Source organism: Sinohyriopsis cumingii, chromosome 14 (genome assembly GCF_028554795.1).
Source record: "Sinohyriopsis cumingii isolate HCF-2022 chromosome 14, ASM2855479v2, whole genome shotgun sequence".
NCBI classification, from domain to species: Eukaryota; Metazoa; Mollusca; class Bivalvia; order Unionida; family Unionidae; genus Sinohyriopsis; species Sinohyriopsis cumingii.
In genome coordinates, this window is record NC_142974.1 from 1,406,124 (window position 1) to 1,433,416 (window position 27,293).

General features: G+C 36.0%; 1 protein-coding gene across 1 annotated transcript in view; it reads right to left on the reverse strand.

The window, feature by feature from the left end:
- Nucleotides 1-27,293, reverse strand: part of LOC149783082 (embryonic protein UVS.2-like) — a 90,063-nt gene that overhangs the window by 38,233 nt on the left and 24,537 nt on the right. Inside the window, exons 3-7 of the mRNA XM_089933063.1 lie at nucleotides 20,471-20,597; nucleotides 13,039-13,262; nucleotides 5,899-5,951; nucleotides 2,824-2,902; nucleotides 1,180-1,300 (exon numbers count right to left, since the gene is read on the reverse strand). Of these exons, the coding sequence (XP_089789189.1) occupies nucleotides 1,180-1,300; nucleotides 2,824-2,902; nucleotides 5,899-5,951; nucleotides 13,039-13,262; nucleotides 20,471-20,597 (604 nt within the window). The remainder of the gene's footprint in view (nucleotides 1-1,179; nucleotides 1,301-2,823; nucleotides 2,903-5,898; nucleotides 5,952-13,038; nucleotides 13,263-20,470; nucleotides 20,598-27,293) is intronic.

Sequence of the window (27,293 nt, forward strand, 5' to 3'; positions counted from 1 at the left end):
AAAGCCACGTGTTTATATATCAGTAGTTGGCAATCAGCTTCCAAAATTCTAGTTTTTATAAATTTGAACATTTGACTGTGCGTTGAAGAATCGTTTATTTCGGCAAATTTGTTTATTTTTGTTTCTCCCAAGGTTCAAGGCATGCATTGCAATCCATTTTCTATTTCTTGTCGAACCAATGATTTTATGTCCCGTAACAGTTTCCACTTCACTCTAAATATTATTTTTAACACTGGCATTTGTCTATTACAATTACATATTTTGACATACACAAAGTCTACGCACATATATACAAAAGTACACACACAATACAATCGTCCTGAGCGCCAGTAGAAGGAACAGTAGTCAAGTTTGGATACAATTATTTTGAGAGAGAGAAAGAATTATTATTACATGTAGAGAGATACAGATACAGAGAGTTTAGAGGATGGTAAAAGACTAAACGTAATACACAGTTTTTGTTTCAGTTAAGTTTGTCGTTTTTATAGTACAGCGAGATATTAACTCGAGGTTACCTTTTTATGAGTTTCTCTATGTGAGCAATATTCATTTGCACTTATTGTATTATTCAACAACGTTAACGAACAATAATAATTATTGTCGACTGAGCGCAGTAAATTGTATTTTGTGTGATGGATGTTTCCTTCAACATCCATGTTTCGGGCAGATAAAGTAACGCGCCCGCCGATGCCACAGATTTTCATCCAAGACGAATGACTACATTACAGCCTTTTAATTTGGGAAAATTACAGAAGCAATGTATTTGATGGTTCCAATAGCATATAGGGGCCTAATGGTATACACTCAGATGTGTACAAAGGAAGCGGCTGCATCCCAAACAGTATAAGGTCTTGGCAAAGGAGTAAAAGCAGAGGAAGCAGAACAGATTAAAACCTTCTGGAAAGAAAAAAAATGAGGACCATCAGAAGATAGAACACGTCAATACCAAATGGATGAAAGTCCAGGACAAATTTAGAAAATTATGCCATCCAGACTGGGTACGTATATCTGTTTCACGGTATCGTGTGTATGCATGTCTCTCTGTCCTTATGTATGCATGGAAGTGTTTGCATGTATTGTGTACATATACAGTTAGCGACAGTGTTTAAATAATTGGTGTTGGGTGGGTTACGAATATATGTAGACTGGTTATCGGGTGTATACAATGAAACTTTATACCCTGTTCCACTTTTGAAGACCACATAGTCAAACTGATCAGTTCTGGGCACGTACTTCACGCAGCTGATGTCTTTGTTAAACTGATTAATAGCTTCGATGATCAAGGTGGCCGCATTTATGCCTATAGTGGAAGAAAACAACGCGAGTTTATAAATTAAGAAACTTAAAGCAGTGCAATATTGAACCAAACGTGACTACTACATTGCATATATCATTACGGATTTATATAAATATACACCATCTTCTATTATGTTTTGCATGCCTTCTTATTGGAATGTATCTACTTCTGTTTCAAATGCTAAATTGAAAATCTAAAATAGGACAAAAAGGAAATAACGAGCGAAATGCTTGCGGTCTTCGATGATAACATGCTCAAACGTTCGACTGATAATTATAACAACATAATGGAAGACGAAAATCCTCTGGCACATTGAAAGAATGAAATCGTGATTAAACTATCCCCATCCCCTCAAAGTGAGATCTCTTTGACTGCAATAATTATATACAACATCGATGGGGTAAAATAATCCTGTCCCCTTGTGAAAACCATTATGTACCACCTTGCGGAATTAATTATGAAACGATTGACTAAACACTAAGAGAGGAGCAGGCAGAGAATTTGCCAGGTAAATCATCTGAGGACCACATATTCACTCTGAGACTCATCATTCAGGAATGGCAATCCCAAGTAAGTGTCAATGTGTGGTCTTCCAGAAGGCGCTTAATAGCCTCCATAGACCCACAGTATGACCTACATAGACCCACAGTATGACCTCCATAGACCCACAGTATGAAAACAATATCTGTAAAACCATATATGAGTTTTCAAGATGCACAGTTAGCACAAAGAACAGTCAGAATGTTTAAAGGTTGACACTGGGGTTAAACAGAATACATCCTATCTTGCCTTCAATTCGGAACGTCCAGTGATAGACTGGATCAGGAAACGTTCACATCAGTGATAGCTTCTGGACTGTCGTAAATAGACAACAAGGTACTGGAGGATGATCAATCACCAATAAGAAGCACGTAATGGGAGTAGCAAGGTTAAACAGTTAACCTGAAATAGCTAGCTGAGCAAACTGGTTTGAGGATCAGCGCAACGAAGACGAAGGCACTTGAAACATATAAATATGATTCGATGAACAAAGGGGAGGACAATTCCATTGAAAAGGGCAGCAACATGGACATTGTGCTAAGAATGGCACCAGAGAGACTACCGAAAACAACAATTAAATGGATCCCACCTCATTGGGGGAGACAATCCTGAGGAAAACAATCTTAAGAGGGAAACATGGTTGGTCCTAAAACTCTAGACTAGATGACCAAAGTGGCCCAGGACAGGGGAAGCTAAAATGATGATGATGAAGATTGTCCGAAGAACTAGTTTATCCATGATTAGGTTATACGACAAGTGTTTCCATTAGTAATAGACGCAGCAGTAGTCTTCGTCGACGTAGGACGCAGTAATTGACTTTTTTTTATCTATATGACTTTTCTTACTTTATGCTCGATTTTATTATTTATGCCCGTTATCTCCTGAAATAAAAACCTTTAAACGAAAGCAGACTATGAATTTAAACTATCGCTTCCTATCTCCGTTTACATCTATTTATTTATCTACAAAACAGAAAAGATACATACTGAAAGAGCTCTGGTCGATAATATATGGGATTGTATTGTTCTTCCACAGCCACTGCTTGACGCTGACAGCATTCCGTTTCTGCAAAATAAATAAATGAATGCATACATATATATATATATATATATATATATACACATACATACATACATACATGCATACATACAAGTGTTGGTATAAAGCAGTTTGTTATAGCTATACTATTGGTATATCAAATTGTGATCCGCCCATGGCGCAATAATAAGCATATATAAACATTCTTGCGCCGTTACTGTGTCCTGTCCACTCAATAATCATTAGTGACGTATGAAAATAACCATAAAAATTATTAATAATCCCCGTATTCCAAATGCACTTAATATGGTACACAATGCCATCGCAATTCTTTGTGCTTTCCGTTCCCGATTCCTTCTCATGCATAAGGGGAAAAATACGCAAAAATCTGGAGTGACAGAAAAAAAAAGAATTTGTGTTCGATGAAAACCTTGAAATTAAACTTACACCAAGTAACCTACAATAATATGGTTCATAGTAACGGTATGTGTGCGTGGATTTATCTACAGTGTTTATATTATAAATAATACAAAGTTGCAAAGCCTGTCAACATTATAAGGTAAATATCTAGGTTGCGCAGGGCACATTCTGTGATGTATTTAATGTTTTGCTGTTGTCGCTGTTGTTCCTTAAAACTACTACTATGTTCTAAAATCATTCGTTATTTCGCTTTGTTTCTATTCTTCCACACTAACATGCATGCGCCGGTACGTGAATGGCAGCGTTCATGTGAATGGCGTAGCCAACCATGTTATTTGTAGTGCTCACAATTCTTCGTTAAAATAATTGTTCATGTTTAAATCATAAGTGTGTCTGATATTGATTTAACCAAAGTGAATAAAATCAGATACTCAAAAAAGAAAACAAATCAACTTATCAATATGCAAAGGTGATTGTAAATAGCAACAAAAGGCATAGAACTACATTTTGTAGCGGACACACTCAGGATGTGAGGAGTTCATTCACTCGGTCAATACACAGTTTGCCTTTAGTCAGTCTTAAGCTCTGTTCAAAAGGGTATATATATATATATATATATATATATATATATATATATATATATATATATATATATATATATACATATATACATATATATATATATATATATATATATATATATATATATATATATATATATATATATATATATATATATATACTAAGCTACGTCTTAAACTATGTATCAGGAAAAGAAAAAAACAATAAGTTTAGTAGATTCAACAAAAATTTGTTTCTCTAAGTTGCTATTCCTCGGGGTAAAACATCCCTTCCTCCATGGAGAGGTAAGGGGTGGATGTGGGTGCTTGGGATCACTCTTAAAAATAACAAACTAAAATATTCAAGATGTGAGTCAATGTTACTGTCTAACGAGAGAATCAATTGTGTGTCAACATTTGTATTGTGGTGTATGCCACTCAATAACGTTTTATCAACGTTTTTTAAATGTTGTTTTTAATTATTTCCTAAAGGGCCTTGTAATCTGAACATTTGTTATTTGAGCATTTGTAAGTTTAACATTTGTAAACCGAAAAATTATCAATATGTTACCCTTTAACGTGTCCAGCATTTTCGCTTATAATTCCAGCGCATGGTCTATATTCCTCACAGCGCCCTCTGTCCTACTGATTATTCCTGTTTTAACAAATGTCATACTAAATGTGCTCTCTAACTACTGTATTATTCGATGTGCGTTAAACAAGGTCTTACTAAATGTGCCCTCTAACCTAATTAATCCATTTGTGTTAACCAATCGCTTACGAAATTTGCTGGCTCTCTCGCTAACGAGAAACGTATCGCCATTGTGAGACTTTTTTCTTCTCCCACATATATATTTCAAAATCTTCTTAAGAAATATATAATAACAATAATAGCTAAAAATAGAAATTATATTCACCACTAATTTGTAACCTATGAACTATGCCGTACACTATAAATATAGCTTTGACTTTTTCTAGCACAAGCAAAATTAATTTTCTAGTCAACACTGTTTGATCGAGGAGCGAAATCTCTTTCATGTGTTCAAACATCATTTGCATGTGCTATGGCATTGGCAAAAATTAGCACAAGAAAGGCATTTATTTCCATAAGAAAGACAAATTGACAATATTAGCATTCACAACATTATAATATTTACATCAATAATAAATTGTACATAATTAATTCCATTCTACACTGTATTCAGATAATAGAAACCAAAACGACTCATTAGTACCATTCTACACTGTATTCAGATAAAAGAAACCAAAACGACTCATTAGTTCCATTCTACACTGTATTCAGATAGAAGAAACCAAAACGACTCATTAGTTCTCGAATCCTGGCCCATTAACAGTATTTACGTTATTAGTTTCTCAAGCTAGACAAAATGTTTGACACCCGAACAGAAGATTATCAACCTAGACAAAAACACTGTGACACCCAAGCTAGACAAAATTACTGTGACACTCAAACAGAAGATTACTATGTACGAGCTAGGTTAAATGTCCGTCCAAGGATGGGAATAAAAAAATACTAAATAAATATTTAAAAACTGGGATGAGCGAGTTTTTTTAACATAACAATACAAAAAGGAAACAAATTGGATTCCGCCGCGAGTTTCGAACTCGCGACTTCTTGTTTGCCACACGTTGCACACAGAAAGAAGGAAACATATGGGTGTTTATATATGACACTAACTCCAATCCTCCTCCTAACTAATAATTAAAGACAACTATTATTGTTATTTATTTCAAGGAGTTAAAAGCATATGACTTAAAATTTAAGTTTAATACAATTTTAATTGAAGATTGTAGATAAGTCTGTAAAGACATAAACTAAGCTTATGCACACCGTTCTATCATCCGTCTGAATAATTTCAAACCTTATTTCCGACGTCATAAAATATTCTTGGTGATGTACTCTGTGTGGAACTCAACATGAAAAAAAATCATCTAGACAGCTAATTGCATCTTGTCAAGTGTCAAGTGTCAAGTGCATTACCAAGACGCAACCCTTCTTTATTTCTTTTGTTTTCCACTTACTTCTCTGTGGAGTCGGATATCTACCTCCATCAAACTGAGGCTGTCGCTCACATCTGAAAATTATGACAAGGTTTTATTAGGGAATCAATTGATGCATCCATTGGCCATCAGATCAACTGATTACTTTTTGCAATATCCAGAAAGATAAAATGATTATTTTATTAACATCTTACGACATTGTTTAGTACATTTTCTTATCTTCTAATATAATTGATAACCGCAAAATACAAGGCAATGCTAATGAACTGAATTAATTGTACATTTTAATAATGAATAATGGAATATCATACTAAATATCTGCATGGTTTAGTGCCTTACGAATACACACCGTTCTGAAGTATACTCTTATGTAGAAAGCATGTGGAAATTGCTAGATACATTGATGGAAAGTTTACAAATCGTAATTTACTTTAAGTTTCATTTCGTGCTTGGAAGATCAAAGTGTTTAGAAAGTACAAAAAGTGGGCATGTAATAAATATAAAACGCATTGATATTTTGCTCCTATCTTAGAAAAGAACAGGTTTGATTTGACCAATGAATACCTCTTGGCCTGATGGCATCAATACATCCATAGGCTATATCGAACTTTGTCGTTTCGTCGACATGGAAAGAACATGACGTACACATTTTCGAGCATAACGCCCATGAAGGCATGAAAATAAAGCATTAGCGTTTAAATGTAGTAACGTCATACGAATGAGAATTTACAAATGAGATCATGGCAAATAATAAACAGTAAATATAGTGTAACAGATCTTGCACGAGTTTGCTATATTAAATTCATTCTAAATGTCAAAAGTACTTCCAAGAACCCAATAAAAATGATGGACACTTATTGAAGAACAAAAAGCTATGGTACTGCTCAAAATGTGCAGGTGTATGTACAGTACAGGTGTATGTACAGCACAGGTATATGTATGTACAGGTATATGTATGTACAGGTATATGTAAAGAACAGGTATATGTATGTACAGGTAGGTATATGTAAAGTACAGGTATATGTACAGTACATGTATATGTACAGCACAGGTATATGCATGTACAGGTATATGTAAAGTACAGGTATATGTACAGTATATGTATTTCTACAGTACATTTGTATGTAGAGTACAGGTATATGTATGTACATGTATATGTAGAGTACAGGTATGTATATAGTACATTTATATGTACAGTACAGGTATATGTACAGTGCGCGTACACTATGATTCTGGAACAATGTATTCATGGTAAACAAATATGTCTAACACTGTTGCAGTTTGCTTACTCCAAGGTAAGTAATTTTACCTATTTCTGAATTGAATTGAAGTCAAAATTGCAACATTGTTAACAGTGCCATTGAACTGGTATGGTTATTGTGATCTTCGTTATCTCACTTACGTTGACACTGTCGTCTATCTTGGTGTTGAGCACACACTGCATTATCTCACGTTGACATTATCATCTACCTGGGTGTTGAGCACACACTGCATTATCTCACTTATGTTGACATTGTCACCGATCTGGGTGTTGAGCACATACTGCATTATCTCACTTATCTTGACATTGTCACCGATCTGGGTGATGAGCACACACTGCATTATCTCACTTATATTGACATTGTCATCTATCTGGGTGTTGAGCACACACTGCATTATCTCACTTATGTTGACATTGTCACCGATCTGGGTGTTGAGCACACACTGCATTATCTCACTTATGTTGACATTGTCACCGATCTGGGTAATGAGCACACACTGCAATATCTCACTTATGTTGACATTGTCACCGATCTGGGTGATGAGCACACACTGCATTATCTCACTTACGTTGACATTGTCATCTATCTGGGTGTTGAGCACACACTGCATATCTCACTTACGTTGACATTGTCATCTATCTGGGTGTTGAGCACACACTGCATTATCTCACTTATGTTGACATTGTCACCGATCTGGGTGATGAGCACACACTGCATTATCTCGCTTACGTTGACATTGTCATCTATCTGAGTGTTGACCACACACTGCATTATCTCACTTACATTGACATTGTCATCGATCTAGGTGTTGAGTACACACTGCATTATCTCACCTACGTTGACATTGTCGTCTATCTGGGTGATGAGCACACACTGCATTATCTCTCTTACGTTGACATTTTCATCTATCTGAGTGTTGAGCACACACTGCATTATCTCACTTACGTTGACATTGTCGTCTATCTGGGTGTTGAGCACACACTGCATATCTCACTTACGTTGACATTGTCAACGATCTGGGTGTTGAGCACACACTGCATATCTCACTTACGTTGACATTGTCATCCATCTGGGTGTTGAGCACACACTGCAATATCTCACGTTGACACTGTCATCTATCTGGGTGTTGAGCACACACTGCAATATCTCACGTTGACATTGTCATCTATCTGGGTGTTGAGCACACACTGTATTATCTCACTTACGTTGACATCGTCATCTATCTGGGTGTTGAGCACACACTGCAATATCTCACGTTAACATTGTCATCTATCTGGGTGTTGAGCACACACTGCATTATCTCACTTACGCTGACATTGTCATCTATCTGGGTGTTGAGCACACACTGCAATATCTCACGTTGACATTGTCATCGATCTTGGTGTTGAGCACACACTGCATTATCTCACCTACGTTGACATTGTCATCTATCTGGGTGTTGAGCACACACTGAATTATCTCACTTACGTTGACATTGTCATCGATCTTGGTGTTGAGCACACACTGCAATATCTCATTTACATTGACATTGTCACCGAAAGGGCGTATGTTGGTATTCATGGAGGGGGCACTCTTATTTGATGCAGACAATTATCTTGCTGGACGAATTCATTAATGATTGATGCTGGTTCTTATGGTCAACATTTTAATCATAGTGGATGATTGAGGAAATATTGTTATGGAGATTTGCTTCTGAATTTTATATGCAGGCACATAAATTTTACCTAGGGTTCACACTGGCGTTTTCGACACAGTGTAATTAAATGACCGTATACACCTGCTATCATTGCAGCACTTTGAATCTGTTGACCAAGCGCACTGCCTTAACCACACTGGCGTGTATAGTACTATTTCATGTATGTAAAGATTAAACCTCTCTTTATGAACTTGAGTCGGGAAGGAAATATATGCGCACTTTTTCATTTTCAAAGGGGAATGTTTACAAAATTTTAAATAGTTGAGAATTCAGATAATATTATGTGGTATACCGCATTTCGTACATAATCAAGGCTAATTTATCGGAAGTCATCATGAACCATACCAGGTCATAAAATCCTACTCTTGATACACGACACAGATTCTCCACTCTCACATTGTCTTACATCTCCACATTTTATAATTGTGCATCATCTTTGCCAAAGATTTTGCTAAAATAGCAAATAATGCTAACCCCATGGCTCGATTATCGATATGCCAAAGATCTTGATAAAATAGCAAATAGTGCTAACTCCATGGCTCGATTATCCATATGCCAAAGATCTTGCTAAAATAGCAAATAGTGCTAACTCCATGGCTCGATTGATCGATATGCCCAATAAACAACGTATCATTGTCTTCGAGTACAAGAAGTTTTGATACGTAATGTTTGCTTCCTGTGTTCTTTTCTCTCCCTTATCTCCATTGTTGTTCTTTTCTTAAAGGAAGTGCCTGGTTCACTGATCCCACTCTGTGATGTGTCTTATATAATCAAGAGTTGTTCGTTTGCATTCAAAGCTATCAGTCTCTCTAATACAGACAGGAATGTTGATCGTTTGCATTCAAAGCTATCAGTCTCTCTAATACAGACAGGAATTTTGGAAAGTTTTAAAGTAATTGAATGTGGATAATATTTGCAATTAATCTGTGTTCACTTTTGATTTTCCCTTAGTCGATTTCCGACATTTATTCAATGTCTCCCAACCGTGGCATCATTCTTTTTCTATCTTTCACGGAGATTCAGTTACATGAAGTGTTACATCAGGAACATCCCTGTCTGAGCATTGAGTTTGCAATATTGTTGACATAGCTAATCCGATTCTCATGGTTATGTACACGCTTGGTTAATTTAATGTATAAAACGGGCTGATCAAAAACCCATTTAAATGTATTGGGACGTTACAGCTGACAGCAAACCAGCATCAGAACACATTATAATGTCTTAGAACGTTACAGTTGACACCAAACCATCATGAATACCCTTTGTAACGTCTTGTGACGTTACAGTTGACACCAAACAATCATTAATACCCATTTTAACGTCTTGTGACGTTACGGTTAACACCAAGTCATCATAAATACATATTTTAATGTCTTGGGACATTACAGTTGACACCAGGCCACAAAGAATACACATTTTAACGTATCAGCATTAAGAGGTTAGTGTTGGGACTGGTCGGCCTGGTGTCAGGATAATGTGACTGGGTTGGACACGATAATAAATGTCTACAGCATGATGCCCCAGTGCTAGGCATGATATTAGAATGCAACACTGCAGACCCATTAGCGATATTGCTGTTAAAGTGTTAAAGCGACGTTACAAACTAAAACAAACACACACAGACACACACTCAGAGGCACACACCCCACATCCACCCACCCCCCACACAGTATATGTCCGTTCTGCAAGAGTCGCTGAGAAAAAATAATCATTTACTTATCATATGTGTTCGCTGGATTTAGCAGAGATGAAGATCTTTAATTTAACAGTCAGTGCTTTGAAGACTTATGCGAAATTATTCCAGGTCTTGAATATTTAAATTATTATATTGGATTAAGTGTGACATTCACGGACTTCAGTGATAATCTACTTTCACTGCATTACATTGAAGTTGAAACATTTGGGATTAAAACTGTTATTAGTCATTGGTGCTAGCACTTTAGCACATAAACACATTATAGCCTTTTTCAGAATACCATTGGACAGTTTCCGAATTAGTGAGAAATTGATAGTACTATTAAGGATATTATATAAATTTATACAATCTAAGCTATTTCTTCAATTTGTTTAATTTTATGTTTAATTGAAATAAATTTATATTTTGGAAAATTGAATGCTTGTTGGGGTCATCTTGTCTTGTTGCTTTCTTTTAAGCCCTAGACGTACTACTTGCTTCTATTATTTGTATTTTTTCCATATTGTAGCAGCTTTAAGAAATTGGATGTGATGCTGTGATGACAAGATCCTTAATCACTTAGCGTATAATCTGTCTAGGGCAATATATATTGATAGGTTACTGGATTTGTATGTGTAAATATGAACGATTTTGTTTTCGGAGGGATACTGCACGCCCTTGTGGTGTCCATGAGACAAAACGAGTCCAAATGCAGTGTCCTGTTTATTATACAATCATTTTTATCATTATGCCTAAGGCGTAATTTTATATATAAAAAACACTACAAAGAAAAACGTATTTGAATTTATGTTTTATTCCAAAATAAATCCACAAGCGCATATTCTTAAATACACAATAATATTAATGCGCACATAACTCAGCCCAGCGAAATTTAAACTTATTCGCCCACTCCACGTAACTTTTAAAAATAATTGTCACTTTTGGTCTACTTAAAAATGAAATGTATAATCATATTGTGCATGAATGCACATTACAACAGCTTTTCCATGTGGTCTGGAATGAACTCATTTTTTTGTTTGGTTTATTCTACTCAATACCCTGGACTTAGATTTATTAGCTGTCTAAGTTCCACACAAAGTACAATAGTCTTTGATTTAAGCAGGGAGGAACGTGTACTCAATCGGCTGCATATGTGTCTGTATTCTCTCACTGAATGTGTGGAGTCATAATGTGGTAAATATATGAACTCTAATAAAGTATCAAAACGACGCGATGGAATATCACCTTCATTTCATGTTGAGTGCAAAAAGGAAGATATTATTGCACTTGGAACGTAATCGAAATTACAGTACAATTTCGAAATATGTAATCAAGCATTAGAACCGATGATATAGCTCATGTAATTCGTATGCGCAGAACTAAGAAAGTACATTTTGAGGAAATTCAAGATGCAGTATGTAAGGATATTTTCCGCCATTCTTATTACCAGCTAAAGTAGACATGTTTATGCCAGGTCACTTGTATGTTCCACAATTTGTTATGACCTATATGGCGTTTATCGCTAGACTGAAGCCGAAACATTGTATCAAAACGTTAGGACTAGCGCAAATAATTGCAAAGCAGCAGGCGTGACACAGTCCATTCAGCCAGCGGAAATAAGAATTCTTCGTCGTTTTGTCTTATTTGTTCTCGGCCCCTTACTAACGTACCAAAACCTTCAGTGCATATTTTCCCTCGAATGTATTTTTGTGGATATTGCGAATATAACGTTCATTAATTTGCTTGTTCGATAGTTTTCTTTGTGACTCACTAAACTCATCCACATTGTGCACTTTATCATCTCTACTTTCAAATAGCCTATTATGTGAGTGCACATGATTCGTTTACAATGTAGTTACTAATACTCTATACTATTTTTAGGCACACGTGTCGTATAAAAGCGTGAAATATGAAGGTGTTCAGCATCGAATACTGCACGATTTTAACAATGTAAAGTGTACGGAGAAAAAGGATTTGTGATTGCTTGATACACCAATATGCATTTTTACAGATTTCACTGTTTGAATCCAGGCTATATTTGGGACGTCGAAGTTAGACATTTTGTAATCCCATTTAGTATAATCACAAATGTTGTACTAATTTCCTGCATAATCATTCTCAGAAGATCTGCATTACAGGTTATTAAATCTGTCACTAATTAAGGACTCACTGACACCAAAGTTTAGAGTATCGATGATGTTTTAAAGTGTTTGATGTAACACACTACATAAGCACAAAGGACAGAACGATGCAAAAAAGTTTGTAGTAATTTCGCCTTTACATTCAGGTGACACTAATTGTGTTGGGAACCGTTTGTGTTAGAAATGATCACCAAACTATAAAATTCCCTAAAGACATAATAATCAATTCTACTTAAAATCGTAAATGGCATAGGTAGTGAAAAAGGAAAGGTATTCACTACCTCAAACGTAGCAATGTATTATACAGGGAACTAAAATTAATTATGTATTCGTAAATAAAATCTTTCCAATTTAAAAATTAACTTTATTTTGAGAAAAATGTTTTACCTTTGTTTGCCTCAGCAATGATATCCATTGCATTTAATGTATGTGGCATCCCTAGACTTCCCCATCCCTGGTGACTGCATGCGTCTATAAGAATATTTGGATAGGCCATCAGTTTTGTTTCCGCTTCCGTTGAACTGAGTGCTCTACGTATGTCTGACTCGGTACAATTCGCATCCTGTTGATTTATTGTTTCTCTGACCATTTTAATTAATTGTACCAAATCACTGCAAAGAAATATTTTCAAATAAATAGTTCAACAAAAAAGCATAACAAAAGTATTATGACACAATGTAATTAAAAACAAAGCTTCATAATTTTTTACTCATAATTTAATTGCCATTGGCATATTCTCGTTTGCAACACATAAGATCATAGTGCCAGAGAATCACGGTTAAGATCATTACATGACGTATTACTTTGATACAAAAATACGAATTTTAATTATTTCTGGGTATTAATTCTTTCAAGCTAAATTTTCACATTTCCAGAATGAATCCAGTAAACGTTTGTTGGTAAGTTGGGGTCAACATTTCAAATATCGGTTTTGTGGAGGCTAGTACATGCTCTTAAAGAGACATTTAGAATAGTTCAAGGATGGGCAATAGGTATTGACTCTTGTTGTGTATATCTATCTGCTTAACGTTTGTCCCTGATTGTAGATTATACATTAATGGTCATTTATGAATAACATGTTTATTAAAGTTCAAGGTCTGATTTTGTTTACAACTTAGTGCATTTATCCAATCGAAACGATCGTTTTTTTTTTCAGAACATTATATTGCTTCACAGATCAGGTAACAGCATGTATATAAATTTACTTTGGTGGAGATTTATTCAATTCATGTTTCATCTCAGTCTTTGGGAGTCTATGATCAAAGTTTGTTGTTGCTATATGGTATAATTTGAGAGGAATTTATTTATTGAAATAATCCATTGATAAAACCCGGTTCTTATCGGCGTTTTGGACAAAGTACAACTTTGGGTTTATTGTCAATTCATTCAAAGACATCCTGGAATGTATCGTTATGACAAAAGTAGACTGTTCTTACATCCGATAAGTATGGTAACGTCTGTCACAAGGACTGAAAAATGTTATTCTCAACAAATATTAATAATATTCCATGATCTCAGTCTCTGGAGCACAAGCGAAACAAGCGTTTATTTCACGACACCGTCTCGTATTCGAGTGCCACATAGGGATCATCCCACATAGTTCTGTCATCGATCATGTCAGTAGGACAGGTTGGATAATGGACTTCTCAATCTCGAACATGTGGACCAGTTTGAAAGTAATATACGATGCAGGGCATTGTGGGCCTATTCGTCCGGTTAGAGCGATACGTATCACCATTGGTGAAGCCTGTGAACATTCATCAATAACTAAAATGGAAAAAGAATTGAAAATTAATTCAGGAATAATCATATCTGGATGTGAGCATATTTTCAAAATACAAAACGTTCGATTCACGTTTCGTTACAAGATTCAGTCAGACTATTTCAGGTCAGATAATTTCTGCTACCTAGACACGGCCATTGGTGATAATTGTGCAATCATGTCGTCGATGATGTTTAGCTCCCGATTCAGGTTTTGCATAACAAACTCATTTGTGCGGAGACACGATGCAACTTTGTATAAAATTTTATTATGAGTAATGTAAGCATATTTTGTGGTATTTTTTATTTGGACATTTAGTTTTGATTATTTAGCGCCTTTTGCAGCACCACACTTATCCATGAAATGATGAGCATAAAAGGATTGCCATTTCCTCTGTGGATAGAATCCACATAGTGGCTAATCCCGAAGTGGCTAATCCCGAAGTGGCTAATCCCGAAGTGGTTAATCCCGAAGTGGTTAACGCGATCGTCGCTATCGTCATCACGGCTATAATCCTTTTATAGTATTTGTAAGTTATTTTTAAACTAGTACACTTTTTTGTGATAATGCCTTTACATTTTCTTGCATCTCACATTCCGCCGCTGAGTATCAGTAAAATGTTCTCTGAAGATGTCATGAACACTTCTAAATGCGTTTACGAAACGTCACTCGAGTTCAGACAGCGAAATATTAAAACTCTCCAAGTAATGATACGCAGGTACCACCAAATCAGGATCGATTTTCCCTTGATCGTTTTGCATCATGAGTTAAAACAACGATTATTTAGGTATAATATCATCGTATTCGGCATTACGGTTATTATCGTGTTTTATCTTCTTATCCGGTAATATCATGTATTGCATGATGGTGGGTACATCTTCATAATAAATCCCGGTTTCCTCGAAAAACGTCTCTTGGAAATGTGATTCTTCGGCGTGCGACGGTTTTTAAAATTCCTTTCGCGACAGACTTTTATACATTCATCTTCAGTCCTTGGTGTCATCCTATGCGGCTTTCAAAGCAACCCGTCATTTTTTTTCGAGATATCAGGGTGGCCTCTATTAGGATGATGATGTACTCGATTTATCTGGTCAACACAATGGATTCTATTTGTCAGGACTGGTTTTAATGTCCACACGGGCTTGTTTTAATTGTCCGATAGTGTTATATACCGTTTTAGTCTTCTTGGTCGCATCAACATACTCAAAGAATTTAATGAGATCGCTAGCGATGCCAACGATTCCGATCACCTTGCTATAAACAATGTCTTGTTAAATTATAATATACGGACAAAAGTTTAAACGCAATCACCCACCGCAAAAAGTTGAAAAAACTAATTTCCGAGTTAGTGGGTTCTCTCGCTGTATGTTTAACCTAAAATCGCTGTATTCAGCGACAACGCTGATAACAAAATCACCTACAGCGTCGATCCGAGTACGACCGTACTAGTTTGGCCACGAAGATTCCGAAGCCTTTCTAGTGGTAAAATTCAAGCTGGTGATCCTGGTGATGTTAATAAAATATTACCCCACTTGAAATTTCTAAATGCTGATATATGTCGAAGTTGCTCATTCACTAGTCGCTGACAGCTGACTAAACGCGTAAAATGCGGAAGATGACGTAGAGTATTCCGAGAAATCTTTGGCGATAAATTATAATCGGTTTGACGCGTTGGACGTCAGCTATGGTATAAGACCAACAATGTTTTAATGAAGTTGCATCCACGTAAATTTGTTAATCATATGATAACCGTTATCTGGCGTCGACCACATAACGTTTTTAGTGTAATCCATGTTGAGATCACCTGTCATTTTCCCTTGTGTAATCGGACATATCCTTGTAACTCAGCGGATAATCATCCTGATGTATCAGGTGATTAAATGTCCATCCATGCTGAGGTCATCGTGTAGCCAGGTGTTTCAGCGAGTAGTTGGTAATATGCTTGTAACTCGGGACTTGATCGTTCAGGAAGGCCAGGTTGGTGTCGTCTTCGACTATATCATACCCGTTCATGTTAAGATTATCCTCAATTTAATTTCCTTTTTTTTAAAACGTGTAATCTTCAGTCTGATTGTAACTCACCGCCTTATAATCCTCAAGGGGTTCATTTCCCTAGTAGAGTTATATTATCTTTCTGTTTTGCATGCGCAGGTTTCAGATATGGTGATCTTAGTCTTTACAATGTTAAATATTTCACCTGCTTCGAGTCTGTTCCATCGAAATATTTCTGAGGCATTCCTATGCCATTTTTTATGTACGGAACAACTACGGTGAACGATGCCCAATCCGAGCAGGACAATGTTGTCCGGATCGAGATGTGAAGTAGGCGCAATCTGCCTTACTAATTGCGTTTTGTCAGTTCCCGATCATACTGATCTCACTATGATATCCCCGGTAGATATGTGTCCACATATGGTTAAATTGCCGATGGTGGTTAAGTTTCCACTCACATTTACAGTCCGGTGATTATAGTCCCTGAGCTAATATACGTAAGAACGCTATCAAGCTGAGCATGACTGGCGGCATGAGATGCGTCGTCCTGATCCTTGAACGGTGTTATGGGTAACCCGTTTAAGATATTTCCCCTTTCATGTTCAGATTTCTTGTCAGAATTACTCCAGTTGTGCATAACTTATTATTGACATATGCTTGTACTCGGGACCACATCAGCGTGGCATTATCAACGAATCAAGACCACTATCCTACGATTTAAAATGTTTTACTCTGACATGTCAAGGTCATCGTTCCAGATAAAGCAAGTGTGACCATATGTTTTATCGCCGCTGTCCGACGTAGGCACGTTAATGATTCGCTGTCCTGGCATATTAAATTTACCGGTCATGGTATACCCGTCTTTATCGACCTAATGGCTCACATCCCGGCTGGAATCGATAACTCCTTAGTCTCCGATGATAGTACCAAACGAGGATTAACTCATGTTTTTATAGGAGTAAACAATGCTCGCAATCATATTGGCCAACGGTGTTGTTTACGTCATGCATATTTTCTTTTTGTTTTTGTGTTTCTTACTCAAGTATTAATATAAAATTAATACAGTTAATTCTGACTCGGAGAACTTGATTAAACCACGACATGAGTTTTTAATTACCGGATCGCCATTTCAGGATCATAGGGCGCACATGTCGTGGTTAATCCGACATGTTCATGATGCTGCTGCTGAACAATGATTTGAACGAAACGTTTAAATCCGCTGATCGGTCCCACGATGCGAACGCGATTAAAGAACCCGACGATATAATTCCGGTGGAGTAGCTTGAAGATAATCACGATCAGGTGGTATTGTTTGACGAAATTTAAATCGAATGTCAAAACAGGAAACAAGAACAAGAACGTTGGAAACCAAAATGTGGAAACATTTTACAGCGAGTGGCAATACGAGATACATAGACATGTTACCTGACCTTGTATCAGAGTACAAAAGCATCACAGCCTTAAAATGATCCCTACTCAAGGGCGGCAGCAAAACGTATTGAATCTGTAGCAAACGCACTTTATGCGGAAATAGTGTTAGGATTTCTAAAGTAAAACATAAGTTCAAAAAAAGGATACTCGACTTTGAATGAAGATGCTTTTATGGTCAGTAAGGTGTGAAATTCTATTCCGGTCACCTATGTGATTACAGACCTGCGTGGACCAAACTAAGGTCGTATGACGAGTAGGAGTTGTCAAAGATCACCTAGGATGCTTACGGAATCGAATAGACGTTAGCGCACCGCAGTAAAAAATCACTGGTCAGTGGAGTGGATACCCTGATGAATTTAATTCGTGGATTCCTATTTTACATTCAGCAATAATCTCATTTTAGATCCGGTTGTATTATGCTGTTACTCGCAGTGCATGCATGTAACCCAATCGAGTCATTTTTTTAATAAACTAAAATAAAATTTGTATAAATTTTTCCTTGCCTTGAATAGATCTTCTAAGGAAAATATGAACATATCATCAAATCTCACTCGGTCATTTTACGGTAAGTTTATTTCATATGTTGTACTTACGCGTGTCTCCCTGATTTGACATGTAATACAAATGATCACGCTCCACCTGATGTCGGTAATCCTCCTCCTAATCACCTGATGTCGGTAATCCTCCTCCTAATCACCTGATGTCGGTAATCCTCCTCCAGATCATTGAGCACACAATCATCATCATACATCTGTTTGTATCATTTTGTTTAATCCTTTTAATAAGAGAGAATGAACGACAAGGTGGTTTATGTACACCTCTGCGATGTTATCAATATGGACGAGGTCAGAGAGTCCGAAGCTGGATTTATTTACGCCTATTTACTTCGTGACAACAACATCAGCGTCTGAGTGAGAATCAACGGCGTTGGAAAATGCACAAATCACTAACAATTAAACAAACGTTATTTATACGCCCTGGCAACAATACGTTATGTCACCATAGGGATGCTTTTACGGGTTATGATAAGAGTTGTCATGCTGATGTGGATGATGTGAATACATTTCATCAGCTTGCAAGAACGTCAGAAAAAGCGTTAGACTCATCATCGACGCTAAATTAGACAACTCAACGCGATATGTCAGCAAGATAATACGTCTATTTTTAGTAGCCATCCGAAGTAAGCGAGATATCGTCGAAACCGATGAATTTATATATTACAGATTACCCTGTTGGGGTCATCCAAACTCCTGATGTACTAATTTCATTACGGGTTCATCAAAACTCTGTATGGCAGCATAGCAAAAATATTCTTTCCCGATACAGACTGGCTCTGCTAGGAAGTTAAGACAAAAAATATAAATGCAGCTTAATATGGAGCTCTTTGATTTCTCGGGTTACCATGACAACGGTGAATACCATGATCCGGTTAATACGAATGTTATTGGGAAATGTAAGGATGAGACATCTCCAGTACCCATCGCGGAATTTGTCGGAATCCATAGTAAGAGGTATTCCATCAAAGTATCGGATAGGAGCATAAAGAAAGGCAGAGGGGTTAAAACAAAATATCTTCAAAAAGATCACCCATGAAGACTACATAACGGCGTAACAGGGTCGGTTACACAGAACCTACATGAACACTATAAGATCAATAAATCACACAATGTACACGTGCGCGCTAAACAAAATTGGTTGTTGTTTTGACGATGAACGTTATATACGTGATGACGAAATATCCACAATAGCGAATGGTCACGTTGATGCTGTTTGCTAAAATCCCATAGACGTTCATTTTTTTTTTAGCTTAGTTAAGATTATACTAATGACAATGCTATTGAAAATTGCATCCACGTTATCAGCATTATCGTAATCTTTGACAACAGCTGGACGCTCTACCTTTGTGTCGCATAAAATAAACACAACTGGTTTCTTTTACTCGATATCTCGCAGATTTTAATGATTTTCTTTTCTTTCACTCACTCCGATTACGTGGCGCGCTAACGTTATAGAAATGCACGTTTCTCTGTAGTTGTTTGGAATGTAATGAACTATCACATGAAGATACAACTTTACGTAATCCGTCATTTTTATGCTATAAAATACATTTAAAAGATGTTCAATATCTCTATAACCATTGACGGTAGTCTCGTTCACTAAACCAACACGTTTTATGTAAAATACGTATAATAGGTAATGATCTCCCCTGGCTCTTCACTTCATCATGCTACTTTAATACTAACTCATACGGTCAGAAGGGAGATAAAAAAAGGTGTTGCCATACCTCATCTTCCCAGTGCAAATTGTAGTCTGTGTTCGACACAGCAGTGCGACTTTTATCCAATTTGTACATGAATTATCTAACCTTATTAGGTAATTTTAGCTACATTTAATGGCGCTGACCTGAAAACTAACTGAGTTAGGCCTATACATAGGACAAAGTTTTCACCATGCTGTGTGGAACCAACAATAGTTTCTATTGTAATACCAAATAGTTGGACTTTGTGTGCATGCGTGTTTCAATGGGGTGGGGTTGGGGTGCGTCTGTCCAGCCATCAGTCACTTCATGCACCTATGCACACATCCATCACTGCATCTCTCTCTCTCTCTCTCTCTCTCTCTCTCTCTCCTTACCGGCATCGATCCTGTGTAGAAAGGTTGGCATTTATACTTTCGAGAACATCTTTTCCAGCTTTTAGAATGAAGTCGAGAAGCACGGTATTATTGGAGCAGACATATGCACGTGCGTAACTGTTTGGACCTAAGAAGAAAATGAGATACACAATGCAGGCAAAATCGACCGTGTAAAACCATTATAAGAACTGCAAGCAGGCGGACAGACTAAATTATTTATACTCTGGCAGATCATATAATCAGGGTTTAGCTTGTCTGTTTTCGTTTGTGTAAATCCACTATGTGTGTGTGTGTGTGTGTGTGTGTGTGTGTGTGTGTGAGAGAGAGAGAGAGAGAGAGAGAGAGAGAGAGAGAGAGAGCGAAAGTATAAATTAGTCGCAACAATGATTCAACACTTTTGCCCATGTTAAATTTCTATCAAAATAGTTTATTTCCCATTTGTTATAACAATTAATTTAGCTGTATACACCTGTGTACACCTGTATACACCTGTGTATACCTGTTGTGTGTTTATCTCCTTTACACATACCAACGTACCAACCGCTCCGGTGGCCTAGTGGTTAGAGCGTCCGCCTCGGATGAAGAAGGTCGTGGGTTCGATCCCCGGCCGAGTCCTACCAATCCCCGGCCGAGTCCTACCAAAGACTTACAAAAATGGTACTAACAGCTATTTCGCTTGGCGCTCAGCATTAAGAGATTAGTGTTAGAACTGGTCAGCCAGGTATCAGGATAATCTGACTGGGTGGGACATCATTCAATACATCACTATTAACTGTCACACTGCAGATATCGTAGCGATATGACTGAAAATTGTTAAAGCTACTTTAAAAATCCAAATCACATACCAAGGCACCAACTTTACTATTACCAACGTACCAAATACATGATCAATGTTTGATTAATATGTCTACAAAAATTAATGTGTAAGTTAATCTTTTTTTCCCTACACAGTTGTAAAAAAGCCAATGCAATATTTATTCTGCTTCGTAAACATCATATACTTATTTTTATAAAAAAATAATACACAATGAGAGAAGAATAAGAATAACTATAAGAAAATACTAGGAAAAAATAATCATTTCAGGCAAACTGATATTTGATATGCAGTTAGTTAATGATGTCACAGCTGGAATGGCATTTGGAATGAATAGATTTAATACAGGATTGAGACAGAACCACATATGGTTTCTATTAATTTGTCTCCTCTTGCAAAAACAAATTGCAAAAAATCGCACTGTAACGTTCATTGCTAAAACAGTTAACAGAAAGTATAGGAGAGGACGCGGTGCATTTGATCTGGTTGGGAGACAAATATATATTTTGATTGGAATAACGGTAAAATAAAAATGGAATAACGATAAAATAGGAAATGCATATCATACATGCTTAACGGACCGTTGCAAAGTCTCAGAACTTTTCTATAATAAATGTATTTGCATTTCCAGTTCAAAACGCTTACTTACATCTACAACGTTATATCTAGCTATAGTATAGCAGTGTTATTGCTGTAAAAAAAAAACTCCATTTGTACGTGCAATAGACCCTTCGACATAATATATTTTCAATATTTGTCCAAAAATCGTTTGCCGAATTTAAGGTTATAAAATTGTCCAATTGTGTTGTCCACTGCAAGCTTGAGATACATTGTTTTTATATAATGATATGGTTGGAAATAATAATAAAAAGGTTGTTGCATCTGTTGCAATCGACACACCGGAATCGTTACAGCTATTTCTTTGACATTGTTGTAATATGTCAACGACATATATTTACATTTCAATATTTGTGTGCCTATGGTCGGGAATATTACTTCTATGATTAAATTATCTTTACCTCTAAATTAATTTTAATTACACTCGTGGCTAAATTAATTAATACCTCTGTATCTTATAAATTAATATGAAACAATCATTTTCTCATTTTTTGATCATCAAAAAGTTGCAAAGGCAACTCAAGACCTAAATTCTAGTCTGAATAATCATTTATAGGTAATTTTCTTCAAATCTTTTGATATTTTGTTTATAAATATTTTTTTTGTTTGGCTGCTTACAATTATGGATGTTTTAAATATTTAGCTTGTATCGTGGATACAGGCATATTAGTTTTAATGTTTTTAAAATCGCGTGACTGAAAATGAGAGACTGTGCAAATTCCGGACTTTATGTATAAAATGGAAGGACACCGAATTGTACAATGAAGGATTTATTTGAAGACAGGATGGGGTTGACTCTTTTACTCTTCTACCTTTAAAAACAATCCATATATTTGTGGTAGAGTTCTGTATCTAATTATGGGGATAAATATTCAGAATGTTAGTGAAACCATGGTTACAAAATCGTTTTTAGCTCACCTGTTGACTCAGTTCTAAATTCTGATTTATAAGTGGCTAATGCCACGTTACTTACCAATCAGTTGTCAGAATTTGCAATAACTCCTTATAAACAAACAAATAAGCAAGAATCGCAGTTATACTCGTAATTTGACTTAGCTCTAAATCCTGACGTCCGCCTCGGATGCGGGAGGTCGCGGGTTCGAACCCCGGCCGAATCATATTAAAGACTTACAAAATGGCACTAACAGATGCCTCGCTTGGCGCTCAGCATTAAGAGGTTATTGTTAGGACTTGTCGGTCTGGTGTCAGGATAATGTGATTGGGTGGGACATCATGCTACATATCTGCGGCATGATGCCCCAGTGCTAGACATCACTTTAAGCTGTGACACTGCAGACATCGCAGCGATATGACTGAAAAATTGTGAAAGCTACGTTAATAGTCTAAATCACACACACAAATCCTGACGTCGGATTGGCTAAATTCAAGTCACTCAGCAATCAGTCGATTGGGTAGCAGCGATAACTCGTGATCTAATAACAAATAAACAAAAGCTCAATAGTTTCCCTCATTTAGACATCTCTAAATACGAAAGTCCGCTCAGCTAATGCCACGTGACTAACCAATCGGTTGATACGGTAGTTATGATTAGATTCCAAGTTGAATTTAGTAAATCATTTGGCCCATTCTCTACATGTATAAAATACCAGATGATCTGTAATCTTTAACATTGTTTGACACTTTGTTAAAAAAAATCCAGACAGTGTTGAATTTAGTGTAAAAGGTAACTTTTCGACGAGACCACCCTAAATCAAAGGTATTCTCTACACGGTAATCTACTGTGCATCAATTACAATGCTTCATATGGTAGCAAACTCTCTTTATGACAACTGAATATACAATCACCATCAATGCAACACAAAATAACGTTTCAAAAACCTTGGTTAGCTACCAGAAAATGGCGGCGATATATTACAATGAGTATAATACTCCTTGTCATTTGCACCTGAATACATCTGACATTTGAATTAATTAAGGTGTACAATTAATTATTTGGCATAACAAATCCTCTGAATTCCTCAGGAGATTCATAAAGGGAACATTAACAAAGAAAATGCATGTATTTTTGCCATCAGCAGATGATCTAAAAAGAGAAAGGTACAATCAACCTATATTAACTAATCGTCGATATTTTAAATACTACTACAAGTACTACTATTACTACTACTACTACTATTGCTACTACTATTACTACTACTACTGCTAGTAATAATAATACTAATGCTAATAATAATAGTAATAGCGATAACAAGAAATAAATATATAAAAATTAAATAAATAAATATATAAACCAATTAATTAATAAATTAACTGAAAATAATTAAACTAAATTTCTTATGTTAATTATATTTTTCTAACATGTGAAATGTAAGACTAATGCCTATTACGTTATGGACTAGGTCTTTGAAACATACATTAACACAACTAACAATTATGGGATTTAAGTGGCGACGAATGGTCAGTAAGTTGTGAGCTAACCGAATTACGATGAATGTCAAAGTACAAAAGTAATAAAATACATGTTGTTGTAGAGAATATCTTGAATCGCATCATTTTAGCTTGACATTGTCTTTTACGCTGTGTATGCAATACTTTCTTCTTAATGCATATATTCACTTTTAAATGTAGAAAATAGCCCACTTTCACCAAGTATATCTCTCCGAAGTTAGTACTTTAATTAGATGTGCTCTGTTTTTTATCATCTGTCTGTAGGTTGGTTCGATGATTAACTGATCGATGATCAACTGATCGATGATTAACTGATTGATTGATTAACTGACTAATCAAAGTGTAAGTTACACTCACAGGTTAACAAGTACAGGATCATCATGTTGGATTTGTTTGCCGCCGTCGTTACATTTTCATCAAAAGCATTGTCATGATGAGTGTACTTGAATTAACCTGATTCATTTTGTAACTTCTTACATTATCTTTCAGTTTTGTCTCCTAGATATTTATCGCGTAACCCCATAGTATTGCTTGGTTTGGAATCTATTTCACAACGAGAAATATTTTTTTAATTATTTTTTTTTTAAAAATGTTTGTGGATCGGTATGATTTTGTGTCGATCCGCTTTATCACATTGCCTTATACCTGCAAACGTCAAGGTCTACAACTCGTATTTCCGTTACTAACATTGCCATGAAGAGGTTATTCGCCTTGTTATTTACAATTAATATTTAAAAAATTGACTTTGCAGCGGACTGTCTAACTAATGAATCACAGTATTTGAGGTGTGGTTGTATGAATCTGACTACTGAATCCCAGTATTTGAGCTGTGGCTGTATGAATTTGACTACTGCATCACAATATTTGAGGTGTGGTTGTATGGATCTGACTACTGAATCACAATGTTTGAGCTGTGGCTGTATAATTCTGACCACTGAATCCTAGTTTTTGAGCTGTTTGGATCTGACTGTTGAGTCCGAATGTTTGAGCTGTGGCTGTATGGTTCTGGCTGCTGAATCCAAACATATAAGAGCTGACGCTGTTTAGATGTCTGTATAGATAATTAACAGTTGATAGGCAGCAATGCAGTTTGCTATCAGTATAGCCGAATGTAAATGTAATGCCTAATGTGATTTAATGCCTAAAATATTATTGTTTTGACTGGCAACAACATGCTGTTTTTCGGATTGGCCTTTTATTTCCATATCATAGCTTCATAGGTGTAAAATATGTACTGTGTTAATGCTATCCATCACCAAGTAACAGCTGTTGTACGACTGTCAGCTGCACCGGTATAGAAACTGATTTCACCAAGTAACAGCTGTTGTACGAATGTCAGCTGCACCGGTATAGAAACTGATTTCACCAAGTAACAGCTGTTGTACGAATGTCAGCTGCACAGGTGTAGAAACTGATTTCTACCCAGCTTAAATCTTTATCAGCTGTTTTGCATTTCTGACTCACACTTTTGCAATGTTCTATCTCTAACCAACTCATTTTTAATTCCATTTTTTATTGTTACTTTCATTTTTGTATTCTTATTAAATTTTATATATTTTAAGGAACCTAAATTTCATAAAGTGTTCCTTTCAGGTGTTTTAGCTACCACTTGCTTCTTCAATTAGCCTATCAGATTAATATGGTAACTTGGAATGATCTATTAAGACAATCGATTTAAAATGATAGACAAGCTTGCAGTGTGTCGCTTCAATAATCAAAATTGCTTTGCGACGCGACTGTAATCAGTAAAATCTTCTTTATGATAACGAATCAATAACTTTTGAATTTAGTGTTGAAGTGTGGTTATTTCTTGCCATTTATTTATTAAGTTTCCACTTTATCTGCATTTTGAGCTTGTACATTTTTGTACAAACGAAACAACTAATGTTTATATAATTCATAATCAAGCTTGATAATCAAAGTCGCAATTAACACATGCTTCTCTCAGGTATATATTTCACCAAGGAATAGCAAGTAATTCAGTTTTCAAGCAATGACAACTTCCATTACTATGGCATGGATATCGCTCAAATAAAATCAGTTTTAATAATTAACGCCTGGAAATCACAACCATAATTACAGCCTGGATATCATACCCATAATGATAGCTTGTATACAAATCACATAAATACAATGTAGATATTACTGAAATAATTCACACTTCCATAACTACAGCTTGGATATCACAGCCATAACTACAGCTTGGATATCACAGCCATATTTGAAGATTCGATATACTTTCTGGAACTGCAACATTGATGTTACAGAAATAAAAGCAACTTCCATAACCACAATTTTGGCATCACATCAATAGTAACAACTTGGATATAATTAAAGGACTACAACACGGATAACTTTACGATCTGGATAATAGTATGATAACTGTGTTATCATTATTTCATCTTCTAAATTTTACAGTATTTGAGAAACTATATGTATTGTGTGAATAATTTCTGTTTATTCAGGATTTGTTGTAGTTTTTGTGTGTGCAAAAATTCCAGCCATATAATTCCACCAGCAATCAAGTAATGCTGTAATAAATTTGGAGCACTCGCATTTGTTTATAGCACTCCTTTATAAGGAATTCATAGATTTTTGTGATTACTTGTTTGATTATGGGAAGTCGGTCCTAGGGAAATATTACTCAAACTGAAGTAACTAGCCAATTGCTAGGAGAAAACATTAAGGGAGTGAAGAACTAATGTGTTTCGATGATGCCATGATTTGATTTTGGTGAATTCAGGTCAAAGCCGCATGTGTGTCCCCGTCGTTCAATAGTCCCTATTAAAATCTAGTTGTGTAATTGATTGTGTTGTTGCAGGTGCAGTATTGTATGATTGGAGTCTGGTATATTACACAATGGAATAAACGAGAAGAGACTGTTTCTGTCGTCGGCAGGCGTCGTTTATTTTTTGCCATGGTGGTAAATGTGCTGCAAAGTTACAGGCGAAATGTGGCTTAAAACCAAGTTTTGACTGGCCT